This window comes from Urocitellus parryii, chromosome 2 (genome assembly GCF_045843805.1).
Source record: "Urocitellus parryii isolate mUroPar1 chromosome 2, mUroPar1.hap1, whole genome shotgun sequence".
Classification (NCBI taxonomy): domain Eukaryota; kingdom Metazoa; phylum Chordata; class Mammalia; order Rodentia; family Sciuridae; genus Urocitellus; species Urocitellus parryii.
Window position 1 is genome coordinate 14,438,989 of NC_135532.1, and position 25,419 is coordinate 14,464,407.

The 25,419-nt window shown below is 35.3% G+C and overlaps 1 protein-coding gene and 1 non-coding gene across 2 annotated transcripts in view; one reads left to right on the forward strand and one right to left on the reverse strand.

Moving 5' to 3' along the window:
- Positions 1–25,419, forward strand: part of Uggt2 (UDP-glucose glycoprotein glucosyltransferase 2) — a 166,528-nt gene that overhangs the window by 33,796 nt on the left and 107,313 nt on the right. The window contains exons 11-12 of the mRNA XM_026399575.2: positions 11,557–11,648; positions 16,613–16,763. Coding sequence (XP_026255360.2) covers positions 11,557–11,648; positions 16,613–16,763 — 243 coding nt within the window. The remainder of the gene's footprint in view (positions 1–11,556; positions 11,649–16,612; positions 16,764–25,419) is intronic.
- On the reverse strand, positions 12,774–12,864 carry LOC113190966 (small nucleolar RNA SNORA38). Its single transcript, XR_003301846.1, has one exon. It is a non-coding gene; the product is annotated as a small nucleolar RNA SNORA38 (small nucleolar RNA).

Sequence of the window (25,419 nt, forward strand, 5' to 3'; positions counted from 1 at the left end):
GGGCCTCTTAAGTTACCTTTAGAACCAAAAAAACCCTAATAGTTATAAAGTGTTCACACTGGCAATGACCTCACTGTAGTTCATAGGACTGGTTTGGCTTTAAGTAATTAAATACCAGATTCGTAGGGCTGTAAAGAGTATGAGTTTATTTTTCTTACATAAAAAGTCTGAAAGTAAATGTCTATGGACATTATGATTCTGGTGCTCTAAAAGTTTCAGGGAGCATTCATGAAAACACCTTGGTCCGTCTTTTATGATTTCAAGTGGCAACCTTATCTACAGTCTTATTCAAAAGAGGCAGGAAGAATGGAAACAACTATATTCATCCTTAGTAAAGCCTTCTTGAACCACTTTAACAGACTTTGATTTCCATCCCATGACCAAGATTTTCATGTGGCCATTCATAGCTGCAGGGTAGAGTTTGCTTTTCTAGAAATCATGGTAAGCAGAGATCTGGACAAGGTGTAAAGCAGAGTTAGCAAGCCAACAGTATGTGTTATACTTGGACAGAGTCAGCTGTCTTATCAGCTGTTTTGATGAAGGTAACCAATTATGATTATGATGATAATGAGGAAAATGATGCACAGTTCTTTGGAACATAGGTGTTAGGAAAAAGAACACATCCTCCTACCTCAGACAGTTCTTTATCTCATTGACCATTTTAGAAATTTTTATTTTTCAAAACTGAGTTGTATAATTGTTCCTCTGTATTATTTTTATGATTGCTAACACCATTATTCAAGCAGAATTTTTTTATGACAGTTCCTGCATTTGTTTTTTTTACAATGCCACCTGCAATAAGAAGGAAGAGGGGGTGGGAAAGAAGAGGAAAATGAAAGGAATCCAAGGGTGTTAGTGGCTTTACCCAATCAAGATTGTTTTCTCTGCTCACTTAACAGTCCAGAGTGGATAATCTTTAGAGCTTTCCTTCAATTTGGGTCAAGAAGCCGAAGAATTTCATGAGGTTAAAGAGGAGATATTGGGGGAATAAAGGATAATTGGAAGGGATGAAGACTCTGAATCACTAAATGGAGTGAGTTCAGAGGAAGTATTTGAAAAACTGGGTAGTAACCCTTGGGGACAAAGTGACTGGTGATTAGAACCCCTGAACCAGTCTGGTGTTTGAAAATCAGAGGACTGATTATATTAGGTGATTCAGCTTTTAAACTTTTGATCACTATAAGGAGTATTCAAGCTGAGAAACCTGGTAAGCCAATTTTGACTTTTGCACCCCAAAACAATCTAATGTCTCTCAAGAAAGTGTAACTTGTATGATAACTAATCAAGAAGGTAAAACTGATACCTACTTAAAAGATTTACTGTATAATAGGGAAAGCAGCAAAACCACTGGATAGGTGAGGGAACCTCATTAAGTGGAAAATTGCCATACAGAATTCAGACATGAACTTACACTTACATTATTGAAGCTAAAAAGCAACACAAGTTTTGAAAGGCAATAACTCAAAGGTGGACAAATACTGTGATATCCAAACAAAAGGATGTAAAACCCCAACCAGAAGAATTTTGCAAAGGTATAGAAAATAGAGATAAAACAATTCAGAAATAAAAGCTATATTACCAATAAAAGGGGAAGTGACTTTATAGAAAACATGGTAGATGACAGTGGATTAAAAATAAGTGAAACACCACCAGTAGATTAGACTCCCACATTGAAGACAGATTTTTTTCAGTTCTCGAAGGCAAAGTATATAATCTTAGAAATAAAGTTGACCATAAAGAAAAGATGTTTAGAGATCAGGAACAGAATATTCAAGAAATCTGGGATAACATTACAAGGAAAAATTTTAAGATTCATTGGGATAGGGCTGGGGACGGGGCTTAAGCAGTAGCGTTCTCGTCTGGCATGCGTGCAGCCCGGGTTCAATCCTCAGCACCACATACAAAGATGTGTCCGCCAAAAACTAAAAAATATTAACATTCTCTCTTTCTCTCTTTCTCTCTCTCTCTCTCTCTCTCTCTCTCTAAAAAAAAAAAAAAGATTCATTGGGATAGATAAAGGCTCTGAAATCCAAGCTAGAGAACTGCACATAATATTGTCAATGAAATGATATCCCCAAATATTCGAGACTTTTAGAATGAAGTGGTAATTCCAACACAGGTGGCATATAGGACTATAGATATACAAAAATCACAGTAGATATAATCTAAAACATATTGTTATGAAAGTCCCTAACATACAGAATAAGTATAGTATTTTAGAAGAGAAGGAAAAACTGATCACATTTTGAGATAAAACAATCTGTATTTCAACTGATTTCTCAACCCAAAACCTACAAGCCAGGAGGATTTGGAATAATATGTACCAAGCTCTGAAAGAAAATGGATGCCAGCCACAAATACTATGTCCAGTAAAACTGAGATTTAAAATTGAAGATGAAACAAAAACTTATCAAAAAATGTTAAAAGAATTTATAATTGGAAATCTTTATTATAAAACATATTTCACAAAAAAATGAAAATTAAAGTGAAAATCAGCATAGAGAGGAATTACACTAGAATAGTCAACTGAAGGAGAATCAAGTCCAATTTAAGCATTTGAAATATATCAGAATGGCAGGAAATGAAAATCATTTCTTATTATCATTGAATGTAAATGGTGTAATCTCTTCAGTTAAAAGATAGGTTGGCAGATTGGATCTTTCATTCTTCAAATGAATTTTAGGACTGTTTTTTTCTAGTTATGTCCAGAATCTCATTGGTATTTTGATGGGGATTGTATTAAATCTGTCTGTTGCTTTTGGTATAGCTATTTTGATAATTTTGTCTATCCATGAACATGGGATCTCTTTACATCTTCTAAAGTCTTTTTCAGTTTCTTCAGTATGCTATAATTTTTATTATAGAGATCTTTTACCTCCTTGATTAGATTAATTCCCAAGGTGGTGTTTTTGTTCTGAGGTTATTGTGAATGGAGTGGTTTTCTTGATTTCTTAACTGAGTTAGTGTTGGAGTATAGGAGAGCTGTTGACTTTATGGGAGTTGTACTTGTATTCTGCTACTTGACTGAACTCATTTGTAAGCTCTATAAGTATTCTGGTGGAAATTTCTGGGACTTGTAGATGTAAAATCTTTTCATGGGTCAACATGTTCCTTTTTTTTTTTTTTAGAGAGAGAATTTTTAATATTTTTTTTAGTTTTTGGCGGACACAACATCTTTGTATGTGGTGCTGAGGATTGAACCCGGGCCGCACTCATGCCAGGCGAGCGCGCTACCGCTTGAGCCACATCCCCAGCATATTCCTTTTCTTGCCTGATGTCTTTTATACAGAGGACAGCCCTGTCTTGTTCCTGATTTTAGAGCAAATGCTTTTGGGTTTTCCCCAATACATTCCACATTGTGTGGAATTATTTGCAAAATATGTGGCAAAGGATTAATGTCCACAATGTATGAGAGTTCTGCAAATCAATAAGAAAAAATAGTGATCCATTTAAAAAAGCAGCAAAGGACATGAACAATTACCAATGAAGAAATAAAAAAGGATTATATTAGTCCACTCATGTTACCATAACAAAATAGAGTAGACTGGATAGCTTAAATAACAGAAATGTGTTTTCTCACAATTCTGATGTATGATGTTGACTTTGGGATTCTCATAAATAGCCTTTAAAATGTTGACGTAAGTTCATTCCATCCTCAGCTTCTCCTACATTTTTAACATGAATGGGTGCTGGATTTTATCAAAAGCCTTTTCATATCTATTAAGATGATTCTTGTCCTTAATTCTATTTAAGTGGTGAATTAAGTTTATTGATTTGCATATGTTGAATCAACTTTGCATTCTTGGAGTGAAACCTACCTGATCATGGTATATTATCTTTTTTTAATTTATTTTTCAGTTGTACACAATACCTTTTGTTTTGTTTGTTTTTATGTGGTGCTGAGGATCAAACCCAGGGCCTCACACGTGTCAGGTAAGCGCTCTTCCGCTGAGCCACAACTCCAGCCCTATCTTTTTGATGGGTTTTGAATGCAGCTTGTTAATATTAAGGATTTTTGTTTCTTTTCCTCAGGATATTGGTCTGTAGTTTTCTTTCCTTGATGCATCTTTGTTAATGGTTTTTGGTGTCAGGTTATACTGGCTTCATATAATGTATTTGGGAGTGTTTCTTCCCTTTCAATTACATGGAGTAATTTGAGAGGGACTAGTGTTTTTCTATAAAGGTCTGGTAGAACTTTGCTATAAATCCATCTGGTCCTGGGTTTTGGGGAAGATTTTGAGTGAACTTTCAATTTTATTACTTGATATTGGTGTGTTTAGGTTTTCTATATTTTCTGATTCACTTTGAGCAGGTCATATGTCCAGAAGTTTTTCAGTGTCTTCTAGATATTCTAGTTTATTGGAGTATAAATTTTCAAAATAGGTTTTCATAATCCTCTGAGTTTCAGAAGAGTCTATGGTGATCTTTTTTTCATCTCTAATTTTATTGATTTGGGTCTTTTATTCTTTTGGTTAGTTTGGCTAAGGAATTATATATAATTTTAAAGAAGCAATTTTGTTGCATTGATCCTGTGTAATTTTTTTTATCCTCAATTACATTGATTTTGGCTCTCATCTTAATTATTTTTCTATCTTATTTTGGAATTCTTTTTCTAAGGCCTTGAGGTAGAGCATGTTTATTTGGGATTTTTTTTTTTTAAATATGGCACTGAGTACTTTAGATTTTCCTCTTAAAACTACATACTGTTCCAGAGATATATTATATCTCTTTTTTGTTTATATTAATTTCTTGATTTCTTCTTTGATCCATTCTTCATTTTAAGAGTATTATTGTTAGAAGCCACATAAACACATGGAGATTTATTTTTCTTGCAGTTGATTTCCAGTTTCATTCTATTATAATCTGATAGAATGCATTTTTTGCTAAGATTTGCTTTGTGACTAGAATATGGTCTATTTTCAAAAAAGTTCCATTGCTGAGAAGATAAATTCAGCTCTTTTGGGATGAAATATTCTGTAAATACTTGTTAGGTTCGTTTGATTTATAGTATTATTTAGGTTGGCAATATCTTCATAGGTTTTATGTTTTGATGACCTGTCTGTTGGTGATAAGGGTATGTTGCAGTAACTTACTATGATAGAGTTGGAGTCTGTCTGGGATTTAATGTCAGTATTTTTTTTTTCCTTTGTAATTTGGTGCATTGACATTTGGAGCATGAATTTTTTTTTTTTTTATCGTTATATCATCTTGTTCTCTTTACCGGGATGTAGTATCCTTCTTTGTTTCTTCTGATTAATTTTTGCTTGAAATCTGCTTTGTCAAATATGAGAATAACTGTTCTTGCTTGTTTTCAGGGATCATATGCCTGGGATATTTTTTTGTCATCCTTTTACCTTCAGCCTTTTTGACTTTGCCTATGAGATGAGTCCTGTAAACAACATGGTTGGATTTTGTTTTTTGATTCATTCTGCTTATTATGTTTTTTAATTGGAGAGTTAAGACCATTAATATTCAGTTTTAGTATGGATATGTGTTTGTGGTTTCCTGCCATATCAATTTTTTTGTTAGATTTAATACCATGTTGATTCTCATTCATGGATTACTTGTCTTTTGATCTTTCTATACTTGAGAGCTTTGGGATTTGTTTTTAGTTCCTATGTTACGGTTTAGCTATTAGATATCCCCAAAACCTTATGTGAGAGCCAATGCAAGAGGGTTTAGAGGTGAGATGACTGGATTATGACAACCTTAACACAACTGGTGAATAAACCCCCTGATAGGAATTAACTGAGTGGTAGCTGTAGGCTGGTAAGGTGTGGCTGAGGAGGTGGTGACTGGGGACAAGTTTTGGGTATGTGTTAAGCTGAGCTTCATCTGTCTGCATGTCCTGTGCCGCTCTCCTCCACCACATTCTTCCATCATAATATTCTGCCCTACCTCAAGCCCTTGAGGAATGGAGCCTTCTGTATATGGACTGATACCTCTGAAACCAAAAGCCCCAAATAAACTTTTCCTCCTCTAAAATTATTTGTCAGGTCTTTTAGTCACAACAGCAAAAAAGCTGACTAAAACATTCTGTGAGCAGTTTATGTTTCAGATTCTTTGTAGTGCTGGCTTGGTGATCATGAATTCTTTGTTCCTTCTTAGGAAAGATTTCTATTTACTCCTCAAATTTGAAATAGCTTTGCTGAGTATAGTAATCTTGCCTGACAGTTTTTTTTCTTTTAGTGCTTGAAATACCTCAATCCAGGCCCTCCTTGATTTTAGGGTCTGAATTGAGAAATCAGAAGTGAGCTTCTAAATTGATTCTAAATGTGACCTGATGTTTCTCTCTTGTAGCTTTTAACATTTTTCTTATGTTCTATGTTACACATTTTTGGTTATGATATGTCTTAGCTTCTCATTAGAGTAGGTCTATTTGGGGTTCCATAAGTCTCCTGAATGTGGATGTCTCTCATTTCTGATGGGAAAAGTTTCTGCTCTTTATGCCTTTATCTTGTATCTCCATGTTCTCTTCTATCTCACTGATTCTCAGATTTGATCTTTTGAAGTTGTTCAAGATTTCTTGTATATTTTAATCATGTACTATTATTTTTTTTTCACTTTATTGCATTTGGTGTACTCAAGATCATGTGCATTGTCTTGAAGACCCAAAGTCTTGTCCTCAAGGGCTGAGGTTCTATTTTTTTTTATGCAATCTAATCTCTGGTACATTCAAGGAAAGTTTTAATTTGATTGCCTTTCATTTCCAAGAATTCTGATTGGTTTCTTTTCACTGTTTCTTTTTCTTGAAGTAGTCTTTCATCTGCTGTATTTGCTTTTTTAATCTATTCCTTAGATTTTCTTTTAGTTAATCAGTTTTTTATAATCTTTCTCTGGGATTTTGTCCACATAAATTGGGGTCCTTTATTGGGGGATCATGAATTTTTAGAGGAGAGTTTGCTGGTTTCCTTACGTTTTAGGAGGTCTTGGACTTGGTCATCAAATGAAATGGTTCCTCTTGCTCTTTTTTATGTCTGTTCTTTTTTATGTGTGATTATTTTATTTGTTCTGAGACTTCTGTTTTTGATGAGTAGATGTGAAGGGTTAGGAACCATGGTCTCTCTCTGATGGTTCTTCTTGGATCCTTGTTGTTGGTTTGGAGTTTTTGCCTCCTTATTCTTCAAGTTGGAGTAATGTTAGGGCTCAGAAGGGATTAGATTGTGAGTAGGATGAAATTCACTGTTGCTTGATTGAGATGTGATTGTTTTCTCAGCTGCAGAATCTCTATTCTGTGATCTCAAAGAATCCCAGTCTCTTTCCAGCACCTCTTAAGAGGGAGTGGGGAGCCAGGAATGGCACTAATGTCAGCAACATATGTAAGTTTTAATATAAATATCTGGTATCTACTTTTCTATAACCCTAATTGTCGCCTATGTAGGAATGGTGGGGTCAGCATTTAATGATAGTGCCAACAATAAAAAATTATGAACTAGGTATCTACTGTGTTTTCCTCTATATTAATAATCATAACAACTTGAATGGGGTAGTAATTTTATAGTCTTTATAGGTTGTATTTAGTGGGATACCATTTGTTAAGAAAAAATAGGGGGAAAGACAAGAGAAAGTTTGATATGATCAAGAAAATGATCAAAGGAGAGGCATAAGATAGAGAGCAGGTGTCAGCTATAAAGATAGAGAAATAATAAAGTAACTGAACATAATAGAAAAGGAAGGAATAGGAGATTCTGGCTATTACTGGGGAAAGAGGAAGGGAGAGGAGATGGGAGGGGTTAGAATCTAGATATAAAATAACCAACAAATGTAAGATCAAAACATTTTGAACCCTTGTATAATTGTTCCTCACCTAAGTCTAATCTAGGCTATAATGAACACATGCAGGAGAGAGCTATTAATGTGTAGGGAAAGTTATGAGTATATATGTTCAAACCTATCCATACATGGAGAGTACACAAAATCATGCATAATTTTAAAAAGTAAAGAATAATAGAGTATAATAAAATGGTTGGGAAAAAGAGTTTGAAAAGTAAACAATGGGAATATGGAGAAAAAAAAGAAATAGGAAAAGAAAAAGGAAAATGAAAAATATATGGAGGATAAAAGAAATAGGAATAGAAAAACGAAAATGAAAAAAAATCTTAATGAGAGATAAAGTTCTTGTTTCTGCTGTGGTGGTCAAATCTTCTAGCAGGAATAGATTTTCAGTCTTTGTTTTAGTTCTGTATTTCTGGCCACTGTCCTTGTGATCCTTGCTTAGCTGCCAGCTAGGCTTAGTAGCTTTTAGATTCTAGTCTCCCAGGGTTGGGTGGGATAGACTGAGGAGTGCTGATGAATTGTGGAACTGGGTATCCACAAGGGAGTGTAGATGGCTTGCCTGGCAGTGAGCATCTCCATAGTAGCTCCTATGGGGTGCCAGCCACCATAAATCCCTTTATCCCTTAGAATCCAGATGCTAAATGGTCCAGGCAAAATATTCCTTGTGCCTGTTTCAGTTTCTCCACTATAGGCACCCTGGGGGTGGGTGGTAAACTATTGGTAACTTTCTGCACAAGTTCCCATTTCCCCCATCTGCAGTTGCATGAGCTGTGTGGGGACAGCTTTCAGCTTGTAGGCTGACAGATGAGGAAAATATTCCTATTTCACATTTGGGGAGGGCTACCTTGCAGGTGGAGTCTTTCCACACCATCCTCTGGGAGGGCTTGCTGCCCCTAATGCACACTTTCACCTGAGCGGACCACATTGGATTTGTTTTCACTGAGGGGCTTGCTGTATCAGCTGTGTGTGCATTAAAATCAGCCCTCCTCTATAAACCCCAGGCTTCCCTAGGTTGATTTCTCTTTATTTTTTAATTTCTTTACCTGCCAGCCACATGTTTCTTTGTCCATGGTCCCTGCTCTGCTATGATGGCAGCCAGAGCTAGTGTGTCTCTAAGGTAGTTCTTATGCTCAAGTTACCCACTTTTCTGTAGCTCTATGAATTTTTTTTTTAATTACAGTTCAATGTTGTGTTTCAGTGAGGTTCCTTTGCCACTTACCTTGTTGAGAAGAAGCCTTCCTGTTTTATAAGTGGGGTACTGCTGAGCCAAGCTTCCTTTCTCTGCTCTACTATCTTCCCTCCCTCTGGATCCCTCCCTCATCTTCAACCAGTCTTTTGATATTCACTCAGTTGGAATTTTCTTAGCTTCAAGTGATATAGTTCAGTTTTATGATTGTTGAAACATATTGGACTAAGCAATTCCCTATTTTTTAAAAATAAGTTTATATTTCTTTATGGGGATTTGGATTTATTTCCACTTAACACTCAAGAATGCTACCAGTTTAATTTCATTTTAAATAAGAAGTCTGAGTTTATATATTTTTTTGGACCATAAACTGTGAAATCAAAACCCAAACCCAGTGAAGCTAAGCCTGTGGGCATGAATTTGTTTGGAAGACAACTTCTTCCACCAGCAGGCAAGGTTGAGAGATAAGTTTCTAGCTGTTTCTGTAGGACATTAGGTTCACCTTTTCCTTGTGAGTATAGCACTTCTTTATATGGGCATGAAGAGATCTCTGATCCTACTCCACATCCTTTGCAGCTCTAAGGCTTTGTTCATCCTTCAAAACCCAAGCCTTGGGCTATCTAGGAAATTGTGGATTTCCTCAGAACAGGGCCTTCACTGTTGGTTTACATCTTTGAATTCATATTTTCCTTTTTCTCTGCTCTCAGATGAATTCTTTAATTTCTTGAAAACAAAACCAAGGTTGGAAGACATTTTTAATATTTCATCTAGGTGTATTTTTGCGCTTTCTTTTAATAAGAGAATTGTAGGATCTTTCGTTTGTCACATTACTAAAACTTGAATTCTTACCCCTTATTTATGAAAGGCCACTTTGAGTGTTAGACTAATTTGTCAGGATTTAAGGGTAGCCTTGTGGGGCAGAGGGGAATATAGCAGGCAATATGAATTTACTGGCATTTGTAGATTTTGAGGTTGAAATATAGATTCTTAAATTAATTTTTTGATAGAAAGGACCAGAAGTAACTAAAGACAAATCAAGTTCCCCTTTGAACCTTGTATTAGGGTTTACTTTCTTTCCAATATTCTGTGTGAAACAGTGTAAATATTTTGTTCTTTTACAAGTTTTATTCTTCCTCTCCCTTCTCTGTATGTAGCTTACCTGTCATGTTGACCAGTAATCATATAAAATATTCATCTTTGTCAATCTTTCTCTGAATTTTTTCAAATCAGTTATTTCATTTGCCTTTTGAGAATATTTTTACACATTGCTATTATGTCACAATATTGAAATGAAATGTTTAAAATTGATTTTCCTCCTAAACTGGTTAACCTATTGCAATAATAGTAAATAAAAGCTTTCGTGGTACATGTGAAAAGGCACATATATATCGGTAGCCATATATAATATAGTTAACCTGTGAGATAGGTAGAATCATTCCCATATTATAAATTAGGAAATTGAGGATTATTAAAGCTAATTGGATTTGTCCAGATTTTATAATAAGGAGCCAGACCAGGATTTAAACCAGGTGTGATTACTCTAGGAATTGGCCTGTGCTTGGAAGAATGTTACCTTTCCTTTCTTTTGTTATTACTGTAGTGCCAAGAGTTGTTTCTTTTTTTTTTAATTATTAAAGTGTTTGTTTATTGTTTTATAAATCACTTTGACTAAATTCTTTTTTTTTTCCAGTTGTATACAAAGTATATTCACACCAATTCGTGTCTTCATACATGTACTTTGGATAATAATGTCCACCCATTCCACCATCATTTATAACCCATTCCCCCTTCCTTCCCCTCCCACCCTTCTGCCCTATCTAGAGTTTGTCTATTCCTCCCATGCTCCCTCTCTCTATCCCACTATGAATCAACCTCCTTATATCAGAGGAAATATTCGGCATTTGGTTATTCAGGATTGGCTAACTTCACTTAGCATTATCTTCTCTAACTGCATCCATTTTCCTGCAAATGCCATGATTTTATTCTTTTATTGCTGAGTAATATTCCATTGTGTATATATGCCACGTTTTTTATCCATTTGTCTGTTGAAGGGCATCTAGGTTGGTTCCTAGTTCATGGCACACAGGAAATGCTTACTGAAAGGCATGAAAATTCGAACATTTCTTTAGTAGAAACTTCATGAATTTAAAATGAGATTCAAATATTTACAAATATACATCGAAGTTTTACTTGGGATATCATTGTATCAAGGAACAGGAATGTGCCACCTATTAAGTTGTGTGTGTGAACATACACTCACTATGTAAAACATATAAGAACTTTAATGTCATCCATTGCAAAATCAAAATGTTCTGGTATTGAATTCTAACCTATCAAAAAGTTTCATCACTTAGATCAGGAGAGGCTAAATCTAACTTGCCAACTGTTTATTATAAATGGGTTTTATCATAGCATAATCATGACCATTTGTTTACGTATTGTCTAAGGCTGCTTTTGTGCTACAAAGGCAAAGTTAAGTAGTCACAGAGACTGTATGTCTTACAATGCATGAAGTATTTACTAGAAATAGTTTGACCCCTGACATAGATGACTCATCTTGTAGCATTTGTTTAACTGTTTTGCTCTATTTCAAGGATCTCCAAGATAGATTTGAAATTCAGCCAGGTGATGCTCATCTATTTATAAATGGCCTTCGTGTTGACATGGATGTTTATGATCCTTTTAGGTAAGTGTTAATATTATTAATACAAACTATGGTTTATGTGAAGGTAAAAATTGTCCTGAATTTAGTATGTCAAAATGCCAAGAATGGCTTTAAATATAAGTGCATTTTAAAAAATTTTAATTGGCAATAATTGTACATATTTATGGAATACAAAATACAGTATTTTGATATGTATGTACAATGTGTAATAATAAAATGAGGGTAGTTATCATTTCCATGACATATGTTTATCATTTCATTGTATTGGGAACATTCAAAATCATCTCTTCTAGCTATTTTGAAATACACAGTAAGTTATTCTTAGCTGTCATCATTCAACTGTACTGTAGAACAGTAGCACTTATTCCTTCTATCTGCTTTACTCATATCCTTCCTCTTTTCTTCCTCTCCATCAAATGCATGTTTTTGATTGTGTAACACAACTCTGTTATTTTGGTAGAATATTTTACCAAAATATACAAGCCCAAAGCATAATAAACTGTGAATAGTTGTGAGAAACCTTGGAGATAATTGTTCCAGTGAATACTAGACCTGTACTCATCCCACTATTCTAAACTGTCTTTCAATGAAAAGTAGGTTGTTAACTTAGCAGTCAAGTTCTTGGGGACTAGACTGAGCAGCCAGAGACATATACCCTCCAGAAAGAAACTGAAAGCAACACAAGGTGTTTTCCCAGAAGAGAGAAATTAACAAGGATAATTTAAAGTGCTATGTCAGGAAATTTGAAATTATGGAATTTTGAAATTATGAAATTATGTGCCTAGTGCATGGCACACACTTAGGAAATGCTTACTGAATGAAAGGTATGAAAATTCGAACATTTCTTTAGTAGAAACTTCATGAATTTAAAATGAGATTCAAATATTTACAAATATACATCAAAGTTTTACTTGGGATATCATTGTATCAATGTGCTATCTTGTGCCTTAGGTCAAAAATTCTTCAAGTGCTCTAAGGCAGAAAGAATTAGGAATTCTTTTGTTAATCAACGGCCTCTCACCCATAAATCTAAATTTACGAGTGAAAAAGAAGAGAAAAAATGGAATTTGTTTTACTCTTGTAGAGAAGTTTAAAACTGATTTAAAAGTTAATGTCTGCACCATAAATTAATTGTTTGTTTTGCTTCTATATGGGATGATTGATCCTGAGCCCACCAGCGGCAAGCTGGCCCCGGACTTCTCCAAATCCACATTTCTTTTTCCTTTCATTCAAAGATCCATTTTCTTACCAGTTTGGAAATGTAGAAAAATGCAAGAGAGATATAGAAATAGGATAGTTCATTTGGAATTTTTGCCATTTTATAATTTTTATCTCAAGCTGGCTTTTCTCTATATTTAATTGAATCCTTGGACCTAACAACCCGAGATACATAGCATAAACATTATCGATAGAAAGAATAGCAGCTGTGTACTGTAGTTCTGTTCCCTAGTGATGTGATGCCTACCATGATTCCCTTAAAAGAGAAATAGCAAATATATAAGGATAATTGTATTTTCTGATATTTTTCAGGTAACATAATCAAAGAGATTTTCTGAAAAAGATGACAGGATATAGAATAAAATCAATGAAAAACAGGTGAATGAAAGAAAATTACATGGAAAAATAGAGAAATGAAAATGTTCTATTACAGAGACATTACATAGGGAGAGTTTGTTTTTGCTACTAGTACTCAGAATTGTCCATTTGAGGAAGAAAGGAAATGAATTATTTTTTTCCCCATCCTCTGTCAATAATTGCATTTCTGGATTGTGGAGAATCAATATTATATCTCAGATATGGCCCCATCTTTCTTCCAAGTCACAGAAGGAGCTTAAAGTCTCGGGTTCAGGGTCAGGACAGTGTTGGTCTCATTCCCAGAGAGGCTGAGACGGTGAGAACCACGAGACTGTGGCTGGGGGAAAGGCATCCAAGATATAAATGAGGCTTTGTTTCTCTACCTTAGAATATACTATCCTAGTCCATCAGGAAGGCATTATTGCTTGTCTGCCTCAGCCACAGACTTGCCCAGTGAGAAATTGACTCTAATACAAATTAGGTATCACATTTTGATAGACAGTCTCTTCCTACTTTAGCAGTGCCACTACCACCAGAAAGATGTGACAAAGTGGTCTTGATATCACCACTTTTATAGTTTTTCTGTATTTTCATAAAATTATGTGCTTACAATTCTTTTGAGTTCTTGCAAAATATGTATTTTAATGCATGAAGTATTGAAATCCAATATTATAAAATCAATTTAATATTAAAATGCAATTCATGTATCTGAATCCTGCTATGTTGTTGGAACTGCTGCATGTTGGGGATATAGTGGTGAACAAGACAAAATAGGTCTTGCCTAAGTGATGTTTTCAGTCTAGATGGGAAATACACTAAGTAAATAAGAACAGTGTGATAAGGCTTGTAAAAGGTTAGCTACAGTGTTTGGGATTTATAACCCCAGAGATTTATACTATTTTTTGATGGAACTTTGGGACTTCAAAGAAGTGTTTTATTTAAGCTAGGCTTTAAAGGATGAATTGGACAAAGGGGAAATGGAGGTTGTTTTGAATGAAGGCATGTTTTGAGAACTGTAGAGAATGAGGAGGAGCTAGAATTAGTCAAGGTCACACAGATAGGCAAAGATCAGATTGTAAAAACAAGTTATAGATTTGGCCTTTTGTCTCTAAGGCAGGAGAAGCCATCAAGACAAGTCCAAAGATAGTTTCTGATGCTTCCTTTTTAAATACTATTTGTAAACCCTAAGATACAGGAAGTTTCCTGATAGATAAATCAAGTGTACTTAGTTTTTATTTATCATCCAAAATTCAAGATTTAGGAAGATCAAGGAACAAACTAGTGCTTATTAAAGACAGCTGTGTGCCTGATCATCAGTTCATTCAGCCTTAATTCTCTGGAAAGGGATTATTGGTTTTTCTTTTTTAAGTAGATATGAAAACTGAGACTTAGATTTTATACAAAACTAAAGACACAAATAGTAAATAATGGTAGTTTCAAAATCCCACACCCTTTCCAATGTACTGTGCTGTGGGTCTGATTTTCCTTGAAAACAAGTTTGAGAAGAAATAGCTATGAGAAATATTGAAATTCTACCATACCAAAAAAATGGGTCTGATCAGTGAGCATCACCAAATTTTTGGAATGGAAAATATGTTTACAGGGTACTCTGAAATTCTTATTTTACAAATTAGGGAACTTAGACTAAAAAGTTGAAATACTTTAGGAAGCCACACATGTATTTTTTGCATGTCTGAGTATATTTTTATTACATATATTAATAGAATTATAAATAAGCACATTTTTTGAATCTCAGGAGTGGAACCTGATCTAAACATGAAAGTCATTTATGTTCATGTATACCTTATATATTTATATATACTATACATGAATTATATTTTAAAATTTATTTTACATTTTAACATGCCTGCCCTATTTTGAGCATACTCTGAGCTTCTGTATTTTTAACATGCCTGAGTTTTTACTACAACCCATCCCATAAGATCAGGTGTGAAATTTTCCATTTGTCCTATCATGTCAAACTACATCTTATTTTTAAATTGGTGATTTGGGATATTCAAGCTAGTATTATTTATAGTGCCTATTTTCTCGTAGATTTTTGTTATCCTGGTAATAAAGCTTTCTTTTTGTGTTTAAATCTGTCTGGGATATAGACATGAAAAGCCAAAGTCATACATACAGATCAGCTTGAAATTATATAACAGCCTTACTAAGAGTTTTGGTATTAGATCTCCCCGCTGTGGATCTCACTAGTTTCCCTGAGAACTGTATACTAAAATCCATACTTTGCTTTTCTCTTACTCAGTTTACTTGTTGAAAGGGAAAATGATTTCTGTGACTGAATTTTTTGAATGAAGCCCTTAGGTTAAATATAATAAATATCAATTTTAGCAGTTCCTTTAAAAAGTAAAAGTTCTTTCTTGCCTAGAAAACTTATCGTTTTTAAAAAACAAGTACTCTAAAGTCTTGACATTACAGACAAGGCCAGACAAGCAGAAACAGGGAAGCACTGCCTTCCTCTAGCATTTCTGGGCCAGCTCTGAGCTCCACTAGCTGAGCAGCCATGGGCAGGACACATTGCCTGTGAGCCTCAGTTGAATCATCTGAAACTTCCTATGGTGGTGGTTTTGAGGCTCTGAGGAGCTCTTTTCAGAAAGTACTTGGCACTTTTCTGGCATACACAGCTTGACAAAGAGTAGTTTAAAGATTCAGATTACCCAAACTTTTTGTGAATAGGGTTACTTACTATTAATATTGTATGAATAGTAATACTCTCATATTTTGAGAATATTTGAATTTATTTATATTGATTTCCTCTTCTCCAGAATGCTTAGGACTAAGTGTGTCAGATTTCAGATTTTTTTTTTTAATGCTTACATGCACAAAATGAAATCTCGGGAGTGGAACCCAGTGTAAACATGAAAGTCATTTATGTTCATGTATACCTTTCACATATAGCCTGTAGAGTTGTGAATTTGGAGCATTTTGGATTTTCATATTAGAACTGTTCAACCTGCATATACAATAAGACATTTTAATTTGTATTCTAAACAGATATGAACTTTCACACACTTTAATGGGGTTTTCTGTATACTAAAATTTTATTTTTATGTCTATCTGATCTTTTATAGTATGTTTTTCAAGAGTAACCTAATGATTTTTTTTCCTTATTTGTTTTATATGGCTAATCTGATCTGCACTACTTTGGTAAAGAGTACAATATTGTTGCTATCTTTTAAATGATAGGATTGTTATCACCCCCCTCCGACAAAAGTATATATCCTGGATAACTAATTAGAACTGTTTATGAATAATATATTTTTCCACTATAAATAAAAGTAGGAATGGAACTTATATTTTTAATGCTTTGAGAAATCTATAACACTTTAAAAGATTCTTAAAATTTTGGCAAAACAAAATAAAACATTTCTTTTTTTTTAAATATCAAGTATTTTGGATATGCTGAAATTAGAAGGAAAAGTGATGAATGGCCTTCGCAATCTTGGGATCAATGGGGAAAATTTGAGCAAATTTTTAAAACTAAATTCACATGTCTGGGAATCTGCCTACATACTAGATATTCGGCATTCTTCTATAGTGGTAAGTGCATATTATTTATTGTTGTAAAACTTTAATATATTTAAGGCTTAACATGAAACCAAATACTGGCAGACTTTAGAAAAAATTTAAGCATTTTGGAAGAGTATTCAGTGAAAAAAAAGACATTAGACCTACCTTCTCCCATTTGGTAGCTTCTTATAATACCCACTTATCCAGTATCCTTTTAGCTTCAAAGATAGTAAAAACAGAATAATCACATGACAAATAGCAGAAATAAAACACTAAACAGTTGAGAGCTGAGGAATTAAGAATATTGTCTTAACATAATGAAAATCTTGCCTAGACAACTTACAATGAACTCGTAACATTCTGGTGTGTGTGTGGGGGGGGGTGTGTGGAGGGGAGCAGCCTAGATGAGTTTTTTCAGAAATCTGATCTCATCTCCCTCCTTTGCTTAAGCACAAAAGTGATTGTTAGTATGATTTGTAGGCTGCAAACAGCCTGTTCTCTTCCCACCTCCTTTCTCCCCTTTCTGTTCTTTAACTGAGGTATTCTTATCACTCTACTTGTCTCATCTTGGAAATTTCTTTTCTCTGTCCTCTTACCTCCTATTTTTGCTTTCAGAGTTCAGTTCAAACAGTCCTTACTGAGAGAAACTTTCCTTAATAATCCATATTATCATATTTTTGTAAACCATGCTCATGTTCAGTGGTTTTTCCAGCAGGACTCAGGAGGCCCAGAAGTTGTTACAGTCATGGTTATGGATTTTTAGAACAAAAGAATACAAAATAGAATCATCAGGGATGAAATTCAGGTGAAACCAGCTGCAGGTTTTCAAGAGTTTTCTTCTGGTATATTCGGCAGAATGTGGTTAATTTGGTATATGGCAATATATGCAAGGTGCTTCCAACTAAGGAAGCTCAAGGCACCTAGGAGTTCAGGGTTGTGAAGGGGGATCCATCACATGGGCATACAACATTCTGTACCTGCCCTCAGTTTCTGAAGTCCCAGACTCTCAGAGGAAAAGCAGAAGTTCATTATAAATATAAATTCCATTGTTTGTATAAATTTCTCTAGACAAAACTGTTAGGCTCAAGGCCCTAAGCATGTGAAACAGCATTCCAAGAGCTCAGTTCCCAGAAGAGACAGAAAAAGACACCCTTCTTGAGAATGTATAAGGTGTGAGCACTCAGAATTGTTGAGTTAACCTCTTCATATACACACTTGTGTTTTGTATGTTCTTTATAAGCACACATGTATATGTACATATATGGATATATTATGTCAGAACTGTCCCTTGTCAGTTATAATTTTACAGTTATCTTGCGATTTTAGTTTAGTTTAAAAAATTTTGATTGACAGTTATACTTTATGGGGTACAATGTGATGATTCAATACATGTGTATAATATATGACAGTGAAATCAGCATATTTAGCATTTTACTCTTTTTTTGAGAGAGAATGAGAGAGGGGGAGAGAGAGAATTTTAATTATTTTTTAGTTATCGGTGGACACAACATCTTTGTTTTTTTGTATGTGGTGCTGGGGATCGAACCCGGGCTGCACGCATGCCAGGCAAGCGTGCTACCGCTTGAGCCACACCCCCAGCCCGCATTTTATTCTTTAAACATTTGTTGTTGGGAATCTTTGAACTCCTATCTTCTAGCCCTTTATAAACCATATAATTTTTGTAAACTCTACTTAACATATTATGCTGTGGAACTAGAACTTATTCCTCCTAACTGTATTGTGTTAGCTGTTATCCAGCGTCTCTCCCTCATCTCTACCCTGCACCTTTTCTGGACTTTAGCAACAAGTATTCTACTGTATACTTCAGTTAAATCAACTTTTTTCCACATGAGTGAATACATACTGTTTGTCTTTTTCTGTGTCTGGCACATTTTATTTTATGTCTTCCAATTCTAGTCATGTGGGTATAAATTAGGGTTTTACTCTTTTCGTGGCTAAATAGTATCTTTAGCAATTCATCTGTTAGACACTTTGATTCCATATCTTGACTATTGTGAATAGTGCTGCAGTGAACATGGGAGTGCAGGTATCTTTATTTCCTTTGAGTACATGCCCAGTAGTGGGGTAGCTGGAACACACAGATTAGTGTGAGAAAATTCCATATCATTTGCCGTAATGACTATACTAATTTATCCTCTCATCAGTTGCATATAATAATTCCCCTTTCTCTGAATTCTTGCCAGCATTTACTTTTTTGTCTTCTTTATTATAGCTATTCTAGCTGGAATGTGATGATATCTCTTGGTGAATTTGATTTCCCTGGTGATCAAAAACATTTATGTCATATCTGTTACTAGAATATAAAAACTTCTTGCTGGTGCATAAAAATATTACTGAATGTTTGTTAGTCCCAGTGGGATTTTTGAGCATTATTTTGAATTTTCTATGTGTAAGATTGTCATCTGTAAATAAAGATAATTTTCTTTCTTTCTAGTCTTACTGTTTATTTCACACTTGTGGAAATGTTCCACCTAGAATTTCCTTACAGTGTTGAATAGAGTAGCAAGAACTTACCTTGTTTTCATTCTTTAGTCAAAGCTTTTAGTCTTAACAAAGTATCATGTTATCAATTGTAAGATTAAAGCATTCTATTCTTAGTGAGTTTTTTTTTTTTGGGGGGGGGGGTGTCATGGGTAAAGGGGATTGAACCCAGGCATGCTCTACCACTGAGCTATATCCCAATCCCTTTTTATTTTGAGACAGGGTCTCACTAGGTTGATGCTGAGACTGGCCTCAAACTTGGCAATCTCCTTTACTTGGCTTCCTGAGATTACAGGTGTGCACCACTGTACATGTATTGGGTACTTTTATCATGCAATGGAATTAGACTTTTATTGAAAGCATTTTTTTTTTGCATCTGTTGAGATGATAATAGGATTTCTTTTTTTTTATTGTTGGTCGTTCAAAACATTACATAGTTCTTAATACATCATATTTCACAGTTTGATTCAAGTGGGTTATGAACTCCCAATTTTACCCCGTTGGTTGTTCAAAACATTACATAGTTCTTTTTTTTTTTTTAACATTACAAAGCTCATGACATATCATATTTCATACATTAGATTGAAGTGGGTTATGAACTCCCAATTTTACCCCAAATGCAGATTGCAGAATCACGTCGGTTACACATCCACAATTTTACATAATGCCCAATTAGTAATTATTGTGTTCTGCTACTTTTCCTATCCCCTAATATCCCCCCTCCCCTCCCCTCCCATCTTCTCTCTCTACCCCATCTATTGTAATTCATTTCTCTCCTTGTTAATTTTCCCATTCCCCTCACAACCTCTTATATGTAATATTGTATAGCAATGAGGGTCTCCCTTCATTTCCATGCAATTTCCCTTTTCTCTCCCTTTCCCTCCAATCTCATGTCTCTGTTTAATGTTAATCTTTTCTTCCTGCTCTTCCTCCGTGCTCTGTTCATAGTTGCTCTCATTATATCAAAGAAGACATTTGGTATTTGTTTTTTAGGGATTGACTAGCTTCACTAAGCATAATCTGCTCTAGTGCCATCCATTTCCCTGCAAATTCTATGATTTTGTCATTTTTTATTGCTGCATAGTACTCCATTGTGTATAGATGCCACATTTTTTTTATCCATTCATCTATTGAAGGGCATCTGGGTTGGTTCCACAGTCTAGCTATTGTGAATTGTGCTGCTATGAACATCGATGTGGCAGCATCCCTGTAGCATGCTCTTTTAAGGTCTTCAGGGAAGAGTCCGAGAAGGGCAATAGCAGGGTCAAATGGTGGTTCCATTCCCAACTTTCCCAGGAATCTCCAAACTGCTTTCCAAATTGGCACCACCAATTTGTAGTCCCACCAGCAATGTACAAGAGTACCCTTTTCTCCACATCCTCGCCAGCACTTGTTGTTGTTTGACTTCATAGTGGCTGCCAATCTTACTGGAGTGAGATGGTATCTTAGGGTGGTTTTGATTTGCATTTCTCTGACTGCTAGAGATGGTGAGCATTTTTTCATGTACTTGTTGATTGATTGTATATCCTCCTCTGAGAAGTGTCTGTTCAGGTCCTTGGCCCATTTGTTGATTGGGTTATTTGCTATCTTATTGTCTAATTTTTTGAGTTCTTTGTATACTCTGGATATTAGGGCTCTATCTGAAGTGTGAGGAGTAAAAATTTGTTCCCAGGATGTAGGCTCCCTATTTACCTCTCTTATTGTTTCTCTTGCTGAGAAAAAACTTTTTAGTTTAAGTAAGTCCCATTTGTTGATTCTTGTTATTAACTCTTGTGCTATGGGTGTCCTATTAAGGAATTTGGAGCCCGACCCCACAATATGTAAATCATAGCCAACTTTTTCTTCTATCAGGCAAAGAGTCTCTGATTTGATATCAAGCTCCTTGATCCATTTTGAGTTAACTTTTGTGCATGGCGAGAGAAAGGGATTCAGTTTCATTTTGTTGCATATGGATTTCCAGTTTTCCCAACACCATTTGTTGAAGATGCTATCCTTCCTCCATTGCAAAACATTACATAGTTCTTGATATATCATATTTCACATTTTGATTCAAGCGGGTTATGAACTCCCATTTTACCCCGTATACAGCTTGCAGAATCACATCAGTTACACTTCATTGCTTTACATATTGATAAACTCATGTCTGTTGTATTCTGCTGCCTTTCCTATCCTCTACTATCCCCCCTCCCCTCCCCTCCCCTCTTCTCTCTCTACGCCCTCTACTGTAATTCATTCCTCCCCCTTGTACTGTTTTTCCCTTTCCCCTCACTTCCTCTTGTGTGTAATTTTGTATAACCCTGAGGGTCTCCTTCCATTTCCATGCAATTTCCCTTCTCTCTCCCTTTCCCTCCCACCTCTCATCCTTGTTTAATGTTGGTCGTCTTCTCGTGCTCTTCTTCCCTAGTCTGTTCTTAGTTACTCTCCTTATATCAAAGGAGACATTTGGCATTTGTTTTTTAGGGCTTGGCTAGCTTCACTTAGCATCATCTGCTCTAATGCCATCCATTTCCCACCAAATTCTATGATTTTGTCATTTTTTACTGCAGAGTAATACTCCATTGTGTATAAATGCCACATTTTTTTTATCCATTCGTCTATTGAAGGGCATCTAGGTTGGTTCCACAGTCTTGCTATTGTGAATTGTGCTGCTATGAACATCGATGTAGCAGTGTCCCTGTAGCATGCTCTTTTTAGGTCTTTAGGGAATAGACCGAAAAGGGGAATGGCTGGGTCAAATGGTGGTTCCATTCCCAGCTTTCCAAGAAATCTCCATACCGCTTTCCAAATTGGCTGCACCAATTTGCAGTCCCACCAACAATGTACAATTGTACCCTTTTCCCCACAACCTCGCCAGCACTTATTGTTGTTCGACTTCATAATGGCTGCCAATCTTACTGGAGTGAGATGGTATCTTAGGGTGGTTTTGATTTGCGTTTCTCTGACTGCTAGAGATGGTGAGCATTTTTTCATGTACTTATTGATTGATTGTATATCCTCCTCTGAGAAGTGTCTATTCAAGTCCTTGGCCCATTTGTTGATTGGGTTATTTGTTATCTTATTGTCTAATTTTCTGAGTTCTGTATATATTCTGGATATTAGGGCTCTATCTGAAGTGTGAGGAGTAAAGATTTGTTCCCATGATGTAGGCTCCCTATTTACCTCTCTTATTGTTTCTTTTGCTGAGAAAAAACTTTTTAGTTTAAGTAAGTCCCATTTGTTGATTCTAAATGTTAACTCTTGTGTTATGGGTGTCCTATTGAGGAATTTGGAGCCCGACCCCACAGCATGTAGGTCATAGCCAACTTTTTCTTCTATCAGATGCCGTGTCTCTGATTTGATATCAAGCTCCTTGATCCATTTTGAGTTAACTTTTGTGCTTGGCGAGAGAAAGGGATTCAGATTCATTTTGTTGCATATGGATTTCCAGTTTTCCCAGCACCATTTGTTGAAGATGCTATCCTTCCTCCATTGCATGCTTTTAGCCCCTTTATCAAGTATAAGAAAGTTGTAGTTTTGTGGGTTGGTTTCTGTGTCCTCTATTCTGTACCATTGGTCCACCCGCCTGTTTTGGTACCAGTACCATGCTGTTTTTGTTACTATTCCTCTGTAGTATAGTTTGAGATCTGGAATCGCTATACCACCTGATTCACACTTCCTGCTTAGTATTGTTTTTGCTATTCTGGGTCTTTTATTCTTCCATATGAATTTCATGATTCCTTTCTCCATTTCTACAAGAAATGCCGTTGGGATTTTGATTGGCATTGCATTAAACCTATAGAGAACTTTTGGTAATATCGCCATTTTGATGATGTTAGTTCTGCCTATCCATGAACAGGGTATGTTTTTCCATCTTCTAAGGTCTTCTTCAATTTCTCTTTTTAGGGTTCTGTAGTTTTCATTGTATAAGTCTTTCACCTCTTTTGTTACGTTGATTCCCAAGTATTTTATTCTTTTTGAGGATATTGTGAACGGCGTGGTTGTCCTCGTTTCCATTTCAGAGGATTTGTCGCTGATATACAGGAATGCCTTTGATTTATGCGTGTTGATTTTATAACCTGCCACTTTGCTGAATTCATTTATTATCTCTAATAGTTTCTTTGTAGACCCTTTTGGGTCTGCTAGGTATAGAATCATGTCATCTGCAAATAGTGATAATTTAAGTTCTTCTTTTCCTATTTTTATGCCTTTAATTTCTTTCATCTGTCTAATTGCTCTGGCCAGTGTTTCGAGAACTATGTTGAACAGAAGTGGTGAAAGAGGGCATCCCTGTCTTGTTCCAGATCTTAGAGGGAATGCCTTCAATTTTTCTGCATTCAGAATTATGCTAGCCTGAGGCTTAGCATAAATTGCTTTTACAATGTTGAGGTATGTTCCTGTTATCCCTAGTTTTTCAAGAGTTTTGAACATAAAGGGATGCTGTACTTTGTCGAATGCTTTTTCCGCATCTATCGAGATGATCATATGGTTCTTATCTTTAAGTCTATTGATGTGGTGAATAACATTTATTGATTTCCGTATATTGAAGCAACCTTGCATACCAGGGATGAATCCTACTTGATCATGGTGCACAATTTTTTTGATATGTTTTTGTATCCGATTCACCAGAATTTTATTGAGGATTTTTGCATCTAGGTTCATTAGAGATATTGGTCTGTAGTTTTCTTTCTTTGAAGTGTCTTTGTCTGGTTTCGGAATCAGGGTGATGTTAGCCTCGTAGAATGAATTTGGTAGTTCTCCCTCTTTTTCTATTTCCTGAAATAGCTTGAAAAGTATTGGTATTAGTTCCTCTTTAAAGGTTTTGTAAAACTCTGCTGTATACCCGTCCGATCCTGGGCTTTTCTTAGATGGTAATCTTTTGATGGTTTCTTCTATTTCCTCAATTGATATTGGTCTGTTTAGGTTGTCTATATCCTCCTGACTCAATCTGGGCAGACTATATGACTTAAGAAATTTATCGATGCCTTCACTATCTTCTATTTTATTGGAGTATAAGGATTCAAAATAATTTCTGATTATCTTCTGTATTTCTGAAGTGTCTGTTGTGATATTGCCTCTTTCATCCCGTATGCTAGTAATTTGGGTTCTCTCTCTTCTTCTCTTCGTTAGCATGGCTAAGGGTCTGTCAATTTTATTTATTTTTTTCAAAGAACCGGCTTTTAGTTTTGTCAATTTTTTCAATTGTTTCTTTTGTTTCTATTTCATTAATTTCAGCTCTGATTTTAATTATTTCTTGCCTTCTACTTCTTTTGCTATTGTTTTGCTCTTCTTTTTCTACGATTTTGAGATGAAGTATGAGATCATTTATTTGTTGGTTTTTTCTTTTTTTAAGGAATGCACTCCAAGCAATGAATTTTCCTCTTAGAACTGCTTTCAAGGTGTCCCATAGATTCCGATATGTTGTGTCTGTGTTTTCATTTAACTCTAGGAATTTTTTAATTTCCTCCTTGATGTCTTCTAAAACCCATTGATCATTCAGTAACCTATTGTTCATTCTCCAAGTGATGCATGATTTTTCCTTCCTTCTTTTATCGTTGATTTTCAGTTTCATTCCATTGTGATCAGATAAGATGCATGGTATTATCTCTACACCTTTATATTGACTAAGAGTTTCCTTGTGACATAATATATGATCTATTTTTGAGAAGGATCCATGTGCTGCTGAGAAAAAAGTGTAGCTGCTTGATGTTGGGTGGTATATTCTATATGTGTCAATTAAGTCTAGGTTGTTAATTGTGTTATTGAGTTCTATAGTTTCCTTATTCAGCTTTTGTTTGGAAGATCTGTCCAGTGGTGAGAGAGGTGTGTTAAAGTCTCCCATGATTATTGTATGGTGGTCTATTAGATTCTTGAACTTGAGAAGAGTTTGCTTGATGAACGTAGTAGCCCCGTTGTTTGGGGCATATATATTTATGATTGTTATGTCTTGTTGGTGTATGGGTCCCTTGAGCAGTATGAAGTGTCCTTCTTTATCCCTTTTGATTAACTTTGGCTTGAAATCTATTTTATTTCATATGAGTATGGACACTCCTGCTTATTTCCGCAGTCCATATGAGTGATATGATTTTTCCCAACCTTTCACCTTCAGTCTATGTATATCTTTTCCTATCAAATGCGTCTCCTGCAGGCAGCATATTGTTGGGTCTTGTTTTCTGATCCATTCAACTAGCCTGTGTCTCTTAATTGG